Genomic DNA, 16,550 nt, shown 5'->3' on the forward strand with positions numbered 1-16,550 from the left:
GACTCTTTTCATCAGAAGCTGATTGAGGAATCCACACATAAAGGGAAGTGTTATAAAGAGAAATACAAAACCCAAGACCAACAAGCAATAAAGCTTTCTCTCTTTCAGTCATTGGGTGAGAAAGGGGTGGCAACAGCTGGACTTTGAAGTCCCAGGCTGAATGACACATTAACCTCAGAGCAGAAGTTCCACTTCTAGCTGTGCCTCTAGCACCACGTGATTTTTACTAAGCAACTCTTGTCCTCCTTGTCTTCCGTTAAATACTGTAAAATGGGGATATTACTGCCTACATCACAGGAGCACTCTAAAACTTAAATATTCTCTGAAAAAATTGTTGCCAAGTTCATGTCACATTCACTACAGAAAAATTATGTTGCATAAGCACAATGTTTTTCAAAGTTATTAAACAAGTTTTTTTCCTTAAATATTTGTGAAAAACAGTGAACCTGTAGCATTAAGATACCAAACGTGGATTTCCTCTGCTAACTACTGACTAGGATTAAAACTAAGTACTAGTACTACCTAGTGTTTTTCAGGCAAGCATGAACATGAGCTTGATAGTCATATAAGGCTACAATCTAAAGGCTGTACCTTCAAGAATCTGGTGGAATTTGTTTCAGGTTAGGGACAGACAGATACTGTAAGTGTGAAGGTGCAACTCACCTTCATCACCTTCAATATTTGTCTTTGAAAGGACCTGCACTGCTTTTGTCTTACAACCACCATTTTTTAATTCTTTTACACATATGAAAAAATATAATACCCATATTTATACTTCCTATAATTCATGATTAAAATTATGAGTGGATAAGGAATTTGATTAATTCAGGTCTAACAAGCTGAAACAAGACAATTTTACTGACAATTATTTTTTTTTTGTAGGTAAGAGAAGAATTTTATATAGAGGAGCTATATTTTAAATTTGGGATATACAACATGGTATTCTACGCTTCATAGTGTAATCCAATATACCTGTAAGTGAAAAATTGCAAAGGTAGGATTTTTAAAATTTAAATGAAGGCAACTAAGCATTATGCCACTTTAGACGGCACAAATGGACAATCAACATTAAACATGACTGATTTTTAAATTCTTCATTGCTCAGCTGGAGGGAAGTATTACAAGGCCAAAAAAGAGAGCTGTGGACAGCTGGCTTTGTGGAGTACCGGTTCTCTGCCTCAATTTTCAAGCCATTCATTTCTTTGGAGGGAAAAAAAAAAAAAGAAAGAAAGAAAGGAAAAAAAAGAAAACAGGAAAAAAAATCTAAGCTAGGCCACACAAACGTACAAAGCAAGCTTGGGTCTCTAGGACTTTCATTGTCTCAGGGAGTCGTCACCACCCTGAGCCCTCATTAAAGCTGAAGAGATGCTGGAACGGCATTAAAATGAATGCAAACCATTTGCCGCAATCTTCTGCTCACGCCATCTCCAAATGAAGGCAGGCATTGCATAATCCAGGCAGCTAGAGCTCCTGACAGGTGGATGATTTATGCTCATAGTCAGAAGAATCGGAAAGCCTGCAGAGGACACAGCGTGAGCAAGGTGGTGGCGAGACAGATGCTCTCAGTGGGCTTGCAGAGGCTGGCAGGCTCCAGCTAGCTCAGGTGCAACTTGAACACTTTAGTACTGAACTCTTATTGCCTAGATTCCAGCACAGCAAGCTACCATTTACAATATTATGTACAGTAGATATACTATCAAACCTATCTGTGTGCTATCGATCTCTCTCTATTTGTGTGTATATATATGTATATACACACACACAAGATAATTATTTTTTTTTTTATTTGCAGTTCAACTTACTGTGTTTATCTTCACTTTGCGTGTGCATATTCTCCATCGGAAAAGAAAGGGCAGATTAGGACAAATTCTGCATTGTTACAGCCACGCAGCATAAGCGAAACAACCAGAGCTGAACAGATGTAAGAGAGGGAAGAATTTGGCTCTGGCTTTCAGAGAACGGGGATAGATCTGGGATACTGAAAAGCCTTTCAGTGTTTTAAGACTGTTTGAAAGCTCAGAAAGAAAATGACTTGAGGAAAGATGAAAACATCCACAGGTCCAAATGTATTGGGGTATTCTAATCACTTATGTGCCTGTAAAGCACAGGAAATACCACAATCATATTGCCCTGCCGAAAACGCATAATATTAGCAAAATATAATGAAAATGACACTCATGTCATCCACTTTTTTAATCTTGCAATGGCACGAGTTCTTCTGTGTTATTCAGGGGTATCTAAAAATCCCATCCAAAATATAATTTCCAACCACATAATTCAGTTTCCTATTCAAAAAGGAAGTATGTGTAATGGTTGTGGGGAGTTGAACTATCCCTCCTATTATGTAATCAAGATACTATTAAAAAAAAAGAAAAATCACACACACAAACAAGATATTATACCTGTTTGTGTCATGCAACTACATGTTTATTCGTTCTTCAATATGAAAGGTGAAGGCAGAACTGAATTATCCTACCTACCTTAAGCATATCAACAAAATAAACAATTCAGCTGCCTCATATCAGATCCACCAGATTTTCCAATCAAACCTGTCACTTAATTTAGTATGTAGTTTTCAGGGGCAACCAAAGAGTTAAAGCATTCAAATGTGCACACTGCAGGTTATCTGGGTTGAATCTGGGACTTTGCTGACTCTCAACTCCTTTCCACTTTAACAGATGGGGTCAAAGGTGGAACTGCAGATGAGAATTAAAGACACATACATCCCTTTAATCAGATAACACATTCAAAGACTTGCAAATTCCCAAGAAGCCACTTTACAGGCACGTGTCATGGACTATTCCATAAAGGGGGAGGGAATTGTGGAGAGGAGGGAAAGAGGACTTACTTCAGCTAACTGGCATTAAAAAGGACAGGAAATTAGAGAAAACAAATGGGAACAAAATGGGATGGATTGCCAGCATTCAGAATGCTTTCTGATTGCACGCATCTCCCTAGAGAGGAACTCCAACGTTTGAAGCCTTCACACTCTGCATCCAAATGCTTTTTCTAACTTTATTAAGCAGCCATGTTTAAGAATACTTCTTAAGAAGTATTTTAATTAGAGATGAGCTGAACTATCTTGCCAGTATGGTTATCTCCAGCAATACCAGGATGCCCAGGAGGAAATAAAGTCATTCAGCCTGACTAGTACTCACAAAATAGTGCAGGTCAGGTAATGAGAACCTCAAGAAATTAATGATTCTCTCTCCCACCTGGCCAGAAAAAGACTGCCTGGAGGATACGTGCTTGCAGCAACTATTTTCTCATCAGCATTCTTCTGATATGATTGTGGTATGAAGAAAAAGAATAGGAAATCATGAAAATGAGAGAAGATAAAAAGAGGAGAAAGAAGAATCTTATGCCATCTTAGCTAGTCTATGGCTTTGTTCTCTGATTACTGCATTCCTTTGCATCTCTCACAAGACCAAGCAATGGGGCACGTGGCATGCTCTGTCAGATGAAAAGCATCAGCAAAGATACACTTGTACACACCAGACTCAAAGGTGTTCTAACTTCTCTTTTTGACTGGAATACAGTCAGAGATCTGTACTCTGGGGTGATGCTCTTGAGGGCTGTTGAAAAGGAGGAGCCTATCCAGTTCCTTTATAATAGGATCACTACACTTAGAGCTTCCCTTCTTATAGCCTGATCCTTCATCTGAGGTATGAATTAGCAGAAACTTTTCTAGTACATCTTTGAATGAGAATTCACAAAAGCAATAGATTTAAACTGGTATTTTAAAACAGTTTTCTACTTTTTAAGGTAAACATTCATTTTCCTAGTTCAATATTTAGCAGTCTCATCTGTCTTGAAATTGGAAGCTTAAGAGCTTTCATTAAGATTTTGACAGGGAAACCAGCAAGTGGCTTGTGAACTTAAAAAATCAGTTCAGAGTAAGACCTCTCCTAACAGTCAATAATCATGGGCAGGTACCAACAATCTGGATCAGTGTGTTTATGACACCTCTTAAGTCATCTCATCTTAACTGATTCCACAAACTATATCCAGAAATGCAGTAGTTCTGGTGACTTATGACAAATATGTTCCTCTTCCCACGTTTCAATGGAAAAGCTTGGGGATTAGCTATGCAGTGAAATCTAAGGTGCCCATTTCTTAAGCTTTCGTTGAATTAGAGAAAATATGAAAATGAGATAGAACTTAGGAAATGTAGTCACTGGACACCATTGTAAACCCAATCTGGCAGGTTGTCATAAAAAGCAACATGTGGCTGTACAACTGTTTAACAAATGATATAAGACCAATCTGTTGATTGGTTCAGACCAGAACAAAAGACATGGCCCCTCTGGAAAGCCTTCCTTCAGTCAGACACATGCAGGGATAAGACTGAAAAGGGATATTAGAAAGAGACAAAGAGCAGTGGCAATGCAATAAATAATTTTTATATGGCTGACTAAAAATGACAAGAACAGCACTGTTGTATAGACTACCTCTTGGCTAGAAAAAGGAAAGAAAAGGAGGAGACAAAAGATGAGGATGATGCTCTTGTATTATTTGCTGATTCCTAGGGTCTTTATGTGCTCAACATGCAGCAAGTTACCAACATTCTCTCTGGTTAGTCAAGCAGTTTCGCTGCAAAACATTTGCAGCACACCAACAATTCTGCCACGGAGGGCACAGACTGGAGCTAAGCTGATTATAGAACGGTATCACATGGGCTCTCTTTTAGAAAGTATTTTATTTTTTCTAAATTAACTGTTTTAATTATTAACTGTTTTAACATGGACTGCAATAAGATCCTATGCAAGCAAGTTACACAGTGTTGATTTTGGATCTGCTGCACTAAAACAGTAAATCAAATTGACATCTGATGATCCTGAGAACTAAAACCAGATGCTTGAGAAAAACAGATAAACATATTAACTTTGTTGGAACAATAAAGAACAAACGGGAAAATATTGATATTATTCAGTAAGTGAATATATTTAGCATAGCTTGTGTTTGACTTTCTCCAGAATCATTAATCTAATAAAAGAGCATTGAGGCTTAAAATAAAGCTATGTTTTCTATTTATAAAGATTAATAGGTATATTAAGTCATTATTATGAGGGAAACAGACTCCCACCATAGTTTCCCTTTCTTGTTATATAAATGCCCAAATAAAATAAAAAGAAAGAAAAGGAAGAAAAAAATAAAAAAGAAAAGGCTGGTTAGATAAGATCTATTACTAGAAGAGCTAGTAAGCATAGCAAAATTTGACATAATGACAATTCACTGCTGAAGATGACATTTATTTCAGGTTTCAGGCTCTTGACTTTCAACAACAAAAGCCACATTACAAACTGCAAATGAAGTAATATTCCAGCCTCACATAGTGACTCAGTGAGTAGAAGCAACAAAGCCTCACCACTGGTAAAAACATCTCCAGCTTAAAAACAGACAACAACTGACCAGAGAGAAGACTGTGGCTTAGTTACATTAACATCCCAATAAACCATGTTGATTCAAACTGCTTTTTTTGTAGGACAGCAGAGATTTAGAAGCGTGAAATATTTGAGGGCTAGCACTACAGGAGGTCAGAGGTAACAACTGTAGATAGCTGCATTAGTGCTTCTCCTCACAGTCATTGCTTTGGCTGAGTGAAGAGGCCTCAACCTCCAAGCTTTCTGGTACCAATCCATCCCAAGAAGCAAAAGTCTGCCTGTACATCTGCCACATGGCTTCTACTTAACAGCACCTACGTCATTTCAGCACTTCACCCCTAATAATCCTACCATACATCCTGTTGTTTCTACTAAGATTTTTACACAGCGGAAGTCTTATTGAGGAGATGAGAGTGCTGTTCAAGCAAGGACTAGGTAAAATACAAGGTGGTGTTGGCTCCAAAGTGGCATTTTAGACATACGTGCATATGCATCACTGCTAAACGCACCTTCTACCTGAGATGCCAAACCTATTCCCCTCAAGCAGGGGATGTGCAAATATCTGCACTGCAGAAACAGAGAAAAATGAAGAATACAAATAACATTAATGACACTTTTTACAACATGACCCCTATTTAATATAGGGCAGGACCCATGTATAAGAATACAAGCGCTCTGCAATAAATAGCAGTGCCATATTGATGTATGTGTTTAAGGGTGGCAGAGACCAAGAATGTAAGGCAGCTATTTGTCTGGGAGCTCATGGGAAAAGATGCCATATCTTACACAGTCCCACATCCTTCAGACTTGTCTCTACCTTCCCTTATCACTTATATTGCTGTCACTGTACTTTCAGTGCATAAGTAAATGCTCATAGGGGCTAAACCCACCGAATATCTTTTTTAAAAAATGGAATAATAATTTCTAGAAAATTAGAAAAATACTGCTTCCTTATTTTAGGATCAAAAGAAGAAATATATGACAAATGAGGATGTTCAGTTAACAACCTCAGATTGTACTAACATTTTTCTCATCATAAAGTGATTAACTTTTAATGGTATTCCAATTTAATGTGAATCTGCAGAACCTACTCTGTCTAATTCTGAAAAAGTAATAGGTAAAGTATGTGTGTTAAGAAAAATACCATAGATTTCAATCCCATTCAAAATCTTTCAAACTCACTATTTTTAATAACAAAACTGCAAAGTAACTATAGGCCAAATGCTTTCTTTGCTGATGCTTGCCTGACCCTGCAAACAACCGAAGTCACTGGGATTCTCACCAATAACGATTCAGCAGAATCAAGCCTAACATCTAATCCCAAAGAAGCTGCAGATGAGTGGGCCAAAAAACAGCTTTGAACCCAGATCTACAGATGCTAAAATCAAAAAAAGTAAATCCATTAATCTGTGGAAAGCCAAGAAATGTAAATAGCTCTCACATATGTATAAATGATAGTGCTTTCTCTACATTCACTTCATACCACATCTTTTATGAAAGTGGAGTATTTATGTAACGGGACAACTGCAAAACAAAATTCTATCTAGAAGGAGAGAAATTTTGTTCAAGGACCGAGACCAGTGAATTGCTGAGATTTCTCTGGTTCATTCCCAATAAGATTATGGGGACCAAAAATGCTCAGAGGCAGAGCATGAACCAGACTGGCACAATAATGCAATACAAGCACCATAAGAACTTCTCAGAAGGGCAACAGCTGGTCTTAGCTATACGTACTTTCACGTGATTTCTAAACCCAGAAAGAATATCCACATCTCCAATATTTGCTTTTTCTTGAGTACTTTTTAATGTATGAATAGAAATGCTAGTTGCTTGAGCTCACTAACCTGCAGTTGAATAGTTTGTCCTTCCTCATCAGTTACAGAGAGTGGATAGTCATGAGCTGCGTTTTAGGGCAGACAAATTGGGCTGTCAGTTCTAATGTGTGAACTGGGCTATCAGGCCACATTTTGGTTAGGAGGAAGGAGGCCTACTTATGAACACCAACACCACTTAGAGATTAGTTTCTATTGTTTCCAAGGAGATTTAACAGGTCCCAATATATATTAAACCAAGCACAGGTTGAATGAAAGAAAGAAAAGGAGAACAAGGGGGAAGGGGGAAAGAAAAGGGAGGGGGAAGGAGGAAATAAAAGAAAGGAGAAGGGAGAAATTGAAGGGGGGAAGAAAAGGGAGAAAGGGATGGAAGGGGAAAAGAGGGGGGAAGAAAAGAGGGAAAGGGGGAAAAGGAGAAAGGAGAGGGTAAGAGATGCTTCCAAAAAATATCTGCACTAGAAACCAAACTACCTCATAATACATTGCAACATAGAAAAGGGTTGATATTCAGAAGTGACTTCAACAGAAGATGCAGTGTTATCTCTTGATGTTATAACACAGGAGCGTTGTTTAATACCCTGCATTAATGAAGGAGTTTCTTAAGTGTAATATTACAATAGAGAGCATAAGAAATACCGCTGAGGTCACCACCATTCTATTAACTGTCATCCTGTACAGAAATATTTTCTTTGAATATCATTAATGCTTTGTCCTTCCCTTTGTTCTAATTTCTGAAGGCAGCAGAAACTAAAACTTCCTCCACAATAATTTCTGCTTTCTTCTTGGCAGACTAATGGTATTGTGGTATTCTTGTGAGAGAAATTTACCTTGGCAATGTCTTATGCACAGGTCTTTTCAAAAGATATGTTGTTAGGAGGAATCCTATTAAGCAGGCTTTTTCGCTTGCCTCAAAACATAGGTGCTAAAGCGTTTTTAGTTATAAAGAGGATTGCTTAGTTTTATTTATTATTTTGAGAGAGAATCCATTAATCTGCTCCTGTGCATACCATGCATCTCTTTACGTAAGAGTAAACTCAAGCTGCCTATTCTCCTTGCTGTATCGGATTCATTTTCATAGATTGTCAAAACCAGAAAGGATCAATATGATAATTTAATCTGATCTGCTGCTTAACACAAGCCAAAGATGTTCATAAGGTAATCTGTGCACAATAAACTCAGTAATTTATGCTTTAAAATACACACACCTCTAAAAAAAATGTACTCTTATATTTGAATTAATGAAATCTCTCAAAGCGTGAAGCAAAAATACTTTAGAGAACCCCAATTTTAGCACGTTAAGAAAAAGTTTAACTAATGTATAATAATCTTCCGGTTCTTTACAGTAACTGCTTTTATTCAAATCAGTGCTGAAGGAAAAAACTTAAAACACAGAATTTCTTTACACACTAACCAGATTCTAACTACTGCCTTAACACTGTCCTAGGGATGCAGAAGTCACTTTGAGGGACCATATGAAACCTTTTAAAAAAAACCCAAGCAAACTAACGAATGAGAAGTGTTAGGGCTACTCAGTGAGGAGCATAAGCACAACATACTAACTGCACTACTATGATGGGAAGGGTTACACTGAAGTCAGCACTGCCAGATGACAAGCTTGGAGAGTTTCTATTCATTTTTAGAGCCTGAATGACTGCTAACATACTAGCAACAGTAAAGGTTCACAGACCTTACCAGAAAAGGTATATTGCTGATTTCCCCATAACACAGATTGCTAAACCTGCCAAATGAACAGCAACCTAACATAGCTCCACCAGCTTCCATTAATACTAGGTGAGGAGCTGGTCTCCCATTTTAATAGCTGGACTTAAGCTGGAATTCCGTCACTCTGTCTATTCTAACTGGATACAAAGTGGCTGATCATAATTTGTAAAGGCCACCCATTCATAAGGAAAATGCAACATGTGAAGCAACCCAATTTTTCTGTCATTTCATTATGGCATAATTTACTTTTCAAATAAACTTGTTTCCTTATGTATCACCCACTTAAGGACTACACTTCCTGAAACAACAAGCAATGTAGATCAGCCACTGCAAACAACCCACAAAAAATTCTGAAAACATCCAGATATCAGAGATGACATATGTATGGGAGATGCTTTGGTGTCAACAGTCCTGTAAGAAGCATGAACTGTAGTAAGAGCACTGCTCAGAACTGTAAGAGCTAAGACAGGAGACAATATTTCAGATGGTCTAAAAGCTGCATTAGTGCCCCTCAATAGGTTCCCCTCTGAACTATAATTTTTAACCTTGCTACAATATAGGGACAGATAAAACTGAGTCTTCGGCTTTGCCTGGAATATATGGGCTAACCTCTTGAAAAAATAGTTATATGAACGCTGCATCTGAAAGAAAAAGTGATTTTATTTTGGAATAATTACTCCAGTGGAATTATCTTACGTTGGCAGCTATTCTGAGCAAGATCTGTGGTATAATAAATTTGAAATAATATATTCTATCACAGACACATGCTAGTAAGTAGTCCCACAGATAGTATTAAAAGGCATATAGTGCTAAAGGGAAGACTAAAACTACAATTCAACCAGACTGACTAGCAACAGGAAGAAGAAAAAAGTCAGGTATCTACCCATGATTTCGCATATCAACTTATGCAGTTTTACATCTAATTTTCCTTCTTCAAAAAAAAATCAACCCCTTTTTCTCACTCCAACTAGCTCTATAAAAAGGAAAATAGCTAAACCACCTGATCTTGCACATGAACATAGATTTATTTCTACCATCTGAAGCAAACTAATCACCAGCTTCCAAAGCGTTTGAAAGGACAAACTTAAAGGAATGATTATAAACCAATAGAACTGAAAATTAGAGAATGTCTTAAAGTGTTTGTTTTAAAAAGGTCAAATTGTTGTTTCCTGTCCCCTTTTAGCAACTGCAATATTATTTAAAGAAATCACTAGGAATAGGTTTGAAAAGTTTCTCCCTAGACTACACAAAAATCTTTATGTTGCTTCATGTGTTACTGTGAATCTGAGAGAATCCACCAAAACATAAGCACAGTCCAAGAAACTATTTCAGGAGAAGAACCAACTGTGATCCCTGAAAACCTGATTTTTCATAATACTGACACACAGTATTAAAAATAGAAAAACGTAAAATTTTTTCTTCAAGTGTATTCTACTTTGCTGCTAATAGCCATTACCTAGGAAAGTAAATGAAAATATGACACCCTCATATTTGTCATGCGTTTAAAAGCTGATCAGCATCTGCTGAATGCTTCAATATGAAGCATAACACATACTCAAAAAACTCCATATACTTAGGCTTATGTTTTCAAGTAACAGTCCATGGGCTAAACCAAAATAAAGTGTTCCCCTGGATCAGTCTGTAGTAACTTTCTTGTGCTACTCAACAGGAGATACAAACAGGAGGCAGGACTTCAATCCCATGCCAGCTCAGTCCATCTCTTTCTTCTCTAGATTCGGTCCATGACTTATAAAATTGTTAAGAATTCTGATCTAGGCGTTGCTGACTATGCCCTGTTGACATCCTTGAGAGTAAGTGCAGAAAATCCCCACTCCACCCTGTATTACATGTGACCAGAGATCCAATTCCCTCCCAGGATTTGACCCCAAGACACAGCCCCAAATTTCTAACATGAGGTCTCACACAGAAACACTGGACGCTGGATGAAAAGCATCATTATCTTCCCACAATAAACAATATAACATGCAGCTGTCATAAATGAAGCCACTCTATATATTTGCTGTAAGTGGTTTTCAGACCTTTTAGCCCTAAAAGCAAAAATAAAAGTCAGGATCTTTTTCCAGGCACTGTGATTTCTATCATTAATTTTGTATGACAATTCACAAAATGACAATGTAATAGAAAGTCCTTCCAAATATGAAGGGAAGAGCAATGTCTGATAATTGTTTCACTTAGGATTACATTTAAAAACTGATTGTTAAGGAAAATTTCTAGAATCAAACTCCTCACTAACAGGGTAAGATTTCTGGAGAAGATACACACTGGCAGATGTGCAGAGGTTCTTGTAAGGAATATGATGCTCCTTTCAAAGCTGCTTAAACTTGATTTTATTTCAGGTCTGCAACTAAATTTTTTTTGTAAATAGATTTAGGCTGTCAATTTCCAGGCATGCTGTGCCATCAGCATGTAGAAACTGCTGTGACAAACGTGGAGGCTGCAACAGCAAATTTTATTATAAACTGGTAATTGAATTGAACAGGTTTACATTTGAATAGATTTACTGCAGCATGATCTCTGACATGCTGCATGGGACTGAAATCCTTGTCTGTACATAAAGAAACATTTAAGACACAATAGGAATTATTTCAGCTCAGTGTAAGTCCATGAAGTCCATGCTAATCAATAACTTTACACCAGTTCACACATGAAAGAGATAAGTATATCATCTTTCTTCATTCCGTGCATAAAGGATGTGGTCAAATCCAAAGCCAAAAGCTCACCTCCAGACATTCCCATAGGTAAAAACAACACCACCTGTCTTCAAAACTACCTTCTAACAAAAAAAAAAAGAAAAAAAAAAGAAAAAAAAAAATCTCTGTTCCAAGTACAGTCCCAAAAGTGTACTATGAATCAGTATGGTTTCAGGAAAGAAAACAAAATGCCCTTGCAGGTTCTTTTAAGTTGTCCTATTAGGTGGTAGGTAAGCAATATCTGAAAAGATGATAAGTTATCTCTCCGCCAGACTGAAAGACTCAGTAATTAAAAATAAGTAGAAATCTTACTGTGTTTTGACAGAAGATCTCACACAATAAGAGTGGAAGAACTATGGTGTGCCCAGGAGTGGGGCTACTAAAAGGAACCTTCTTTTCAAAGGAATTATTTTGTCATTGTAGAACTTTCCGAAAAAGGTATGCACTTTTAGGGTAGAATATTTAAGAAATTCTGACTAAGAAAACTTGTGGGATTGATTTGCATCCATAAACAATGATCTCTTACGCAAAAAATCGGATTCACAATGTGCACCTGAATCGTCTAACTAAATTTTCTCAAAGTTATGTGCAAAACCACAGTAAATCTGCACACAATTTTGGTAACTGAGATGATTATTACTCATTTGTAGAAGAGTCAATTAATTTCCTCATGCAGTCCCAGAAGCTGCACACAGACTATATTTTTCAAATATATATGTTAATGGATGTGCAATGGTACCTCCAAAATCTAAAAGAAAAGGTCTAAACCAATTCAACTGCATGTATTCTTGGTAGTAGTTTCATTTCCAAGCAAGTTGCTCAATATATCTGCATATTAGGTTACTAGTGACATAGGGTCTTAGCTTAGTAAACAAAGGTGTTAAGCAGCACAGTCCCTTTCAAAAGGTGCCATACTCAGCCATTTCCTTTCTTTCTACAGTTTATCTAAGGATCACAATTTAACCTTTAAGTAACTGCTCCTAGTGGTCAGTTATATGAGGATTTTAGCAAGTAAAGAACCCTCCCACCACCACTGGAAGAAAGGGTCAAATCCTGCCATTCTTACTGAAGCAAAATCCCCATTGAATCTGACAGGAGTTTTGCTCAAGTAAGACTAAGGACAGCAGGATTTGGCTCACAGGATCATAGCATCTGCCAAAGCAGTTGCACAGAACAAGGTTTATTCTTAGTAAGTATAATCCAATAAGAATATGTCTGTAGGTGCGTGATAGGCCTAATTTGTCCATCATCTCTCCGCTGGTCTACGTTGCTCTTGGATTTTACCCAGATAGCTGTATACTTAAACCTGTTTTAAATTACCATCAAACGATTTGCAAAAATCAGCTTAAAAAGCTGACTTCTTAAGTACTGACAAAGCAAAATTGCATGGGACTATTTTAAAGTGGTTGCTTAACACAAAGTACTCTCCACTGGAGAAAATATTTAGAAAACATTACATTGATTTTATTTTAAAAGGTTATCTAGCTCAGAAGTCATGACATCTTCTGTTACTCTTTCTTGGTGGTAACAGTGCACTAGAATAATAATGTATACAATACATGCACATAAAAGTGTACTTTTGCATATACATTAACAGCAATAGAAGTGCATAGCAGGTGACCAAGACTTAAGGAATTGCCTCTTTCTGTAACATTGATGAATCGACTTCTAGGTGAGATAGCACTGTTTTCTCAGAAACATTTTCTTATATTTACCTGTTATTCGGTATCTTAAAAATGTAAATGAAACTCAACATATACTTACAGGTAGGGGCATGGGTTCTCAAATGCTTTTAGGAAAAAAAAAAAATAAAAGAGGAGTGGATTCTCCTCTTCTGATGTCATTATTTGCTCTAGTGTAGTTACAGTAATTTCAGTAAACATACTCAATATTTTTACTTGTTTAACTGAGAACTAACTCTTTTGTTTGTCCTGATGAAATGAAGACAGGAGGCACGAAGCATGCTTCTGCCAAAACTGGGACAGCCTAACAGTGGATAAGGAATGGAGGAAGGAAATCTTTGAGAATTCATGACGTTAAAGTGTTAAGGAAAAAGAGAGAATATATTCTGATGATTATTCTATTAGTTACCTACTCTAGGAGACTGAATGCTGGGGTACAATTTTGATGTCATACACATATAGTTAGAAATATTCCAGAGAAGATGAACTCTATATAGATACACCATGATTCCACAGCTTAGAAACAGGCTGTCAGGAAGAGTAAGCATATGTGAAAATTGCCTTTACAATAATTGACAATATTCACCAATCTGCCTTCTTTCCTGATTGCCCTACAATTGTTGCATGCATTTGCTTGCATATTGACTTGATCGGTCTTACCTTCTTTCAGCATGCCAACTTTTAGACACTTCATGAAGCGGCAGGCTTGGCAGGACTTGCGTCTGCGCTTTGTGATTTCACATTCATTCGTTGCTGGGCAGCTGTATTCTATATTACCTGTAGTGGAAAGTACAGGAAGAGAGAGGTATTCAGAATCACTGACTAACCAACACAATAGATATATGAAGTACTCATACAATTGCTGTTATATTTGATTTTGGAATATATAAAGAGTAAATACTGCTGTAGAAAGGAAAAACTTGTCAAGTAAAAATTACAACCTGAGATTAAAAGTGAGCTTTTTGACTTTTTTTTTTTTAAATCTAGACAGCTATATCAAAAAAAAAATATACATACATATATACAAACCCGCAATTAACATGAGTCTCTGTCTGGCTCCATACATGGTCCCCAGCAAAATCCTTCACATAGGTTATTCCTGCTGGTAGCAGGAGGAAATTTTGTCATTTATTGTCTGTACTGAACCACATGCTTAGGCTCCTAGCCTGAGCACTCGTTTCCTTTTCTTCATTAATTTCATCAGTCTTTCTTTGTCTAGAATATAAAAAGGAGACTGTCGTGCTTTATAGCAGAATCAACTGTAACTGATACTACAGAGCTTCACCCTTCTCCTTCCACAGCAGGTACAATGCCTCAGGCAGCGCTCACCAGCGTTGCTACCACCACATCTAGCACATTTAACAGCTGCAGGGGGTCAGATCTCTCAGCCAGAACATCTTCCCTTCTATACAGAGTTCTTGTACTGAGAAGCATCAGAATAGGATCATTTCTACCAAGTCGTCAGAATAACAAAAACTGGGAGAGATGGTTGCCTCTGCCTCTCCCAACTGTCCTTAAGGCCCAGAACAAGCTAGATCCTTAAATGTGAGCCCCCCTGGGTAAAGCAGTGTCTCTTTTTTTTTGTTACTGCTTAGTACCTAATATTCATCCTTAAAATAAGAAAAAAAAAAAAAACCTGAAAATTAATTAGTAAAATACATATGTGTACTTTTCTTTACATTTTTAAAAATCACATCTTTGGATATCCAAGTCCAAATGGGAGAATGTCTGTTCTCTTTTGCCCTAGTACCACTGCACTTTTCATAGAACAGCTTCGCTCAGCTTATTCATCTGCCCAGCCATGCATCCTATTACCCATGACTACATTCAGTATGACAGACTTTGCAGCAGTCAGAAGTTTCACCAGGAAACTGACTTTTAAATAAAGTATCTTCCCCATAAGCCTGTCACATCTTGCTTTAAAGGTATTTCTTTACTTTCTAACCCTTTCCCCCTGTGATTAAGTGCATTAGTATCTTAATGAAAATGCATTCTGTTTATTGCCCTCTTGGGAAGCAAGAGGTCATCACACCAAATGCATAAATTGTCATCAGAGACAGTCCGAGCATAATTGCAATTTTGCTGCTCCATGTTTGCTGCACTCAGGGTCCGTCAAAGTCCCCTGAAACACGCGCAGGTTCTAATAATTAGCATAGAGTCTGCCTGGGACCACAGCATTGATGAAATATTTCAGAGTTAATCACACTTTGTAAACACTGATTTATATTGACTACCTTTCTCCAGACTGATGTCTCCTCATTAAATATCACATTAGTGGATTGCAGGATTGCACAAAGACTCAAATGCTCAGCAACTGCTAATTCAACAGGAAGTAATACTTAAACCACTTACATCTATTGAAATTTGGTTAAGTATTTATGATAAAGGAGGTCTGCGTGGTGCAATATATATTCTGCCAATACAACCAGCATACTTTGCACAACCTTTTCAGCCCTTTGCAGGCTTTATTTCTCCTGAACATTGCTGCATAGCTGATTTAGGAATGCTGGTGAGTAAAACAGATCTTGGTATGTCTGAATGCTAATGGTTCGTGTTGACAAAACTCAAACTTCAGTTTCCTTCTCTTCTCCTTCCTTAGCTCCTGAGATGAAAGTTATTTGAAAAACTGAAGGATATGGTGGGTAGGAAATTTGGCACAACAGTTCCTACAAAACTTCTTTCCAATACGTATTATTGAAGGTAGAAATAACACTCCTGGAAAGATACATAGGAAAGGATGTTAAGGGCAACTGTAAAAAAAGATTCACATCTTTTCACACTCTAACAAGGCACTCTTAGCAACGAACAACCACTACACAGGGAGACCTTCAAAGACATGCACAAATTGTATCTAATTAACTTCATCATATTATAGTAATAAATGTTTTACCATCCCCATTTCAAAAAAAGAAACAGGGAATCAGAAATGCTTTGCACAAGATCAAAGATATCTTTGCAAAAGGTCAGACAGGATCTTGATCAAAAACAAGATCAAGATTACAGCACAGAACTTCAAGCAGCAAAGCTCTGTACCAAGGCAAGTTGAGCGCTTCCACTATAGCCAGAGCCCTTGTGCAAAGGCACAGATGACAAAGGTACAGATGTCAACACCAACAAGTAGTATTCAAAACCAGAAAAGTATAAGCAAGATTGGTTATTTGCCTAAGCGGACACTTCTAATCCATATCCTAACATTTCAGTCTTGCACAAAATCCTGTG

The 16,550-nt window shown here is 37.3% G+C and overlaps 1 protein-coding gene across 8 annotated transcripts in view; it reads right to left on the bottom strand.

Moving 5' to 3' along the window:
* Positions 1 to 16,550, bottom strand: part of ESRRG (estrogen related receptor gamma) — a 385,126-nt gene that overhangs the window by 103,414 nt on the left and 265,162 nt on the right. For 7 of the 8 annotated variants that reach the window (XM_074144572.1, XM_074144573.1, XM_074144569.1 and 4 more), the window contains one exon: positions 13,992 to 14,108. The exons of the other annotated variant lie outside the window; for it this stretch is intronic. In XM_074144572.1, coding sequence (XP_074000673.1) covers positions 13,992 to 14,108 — 117 coding nt within the window. The remainder of the gene's footprint in view (positions 1 to 13,991; positions 14,109 to 16,550) is intronic. 8 annotated transcript variants of the gene reach the window in all.

Source organism: Numenius arquata, chromosome 2 (assembly GCF_964106895.1).
Source record: "Numenius arquata chromosome 2, bNumArq3.hap1.1, whole genome shotgun sequence".
In the NCBI taxonomy this organism is placed as follows: Eukaryota; Metazoa; Chordata; class Aves; order Charadriiformes; family Scolopacidae; genus Numenius; species Numenius arquata.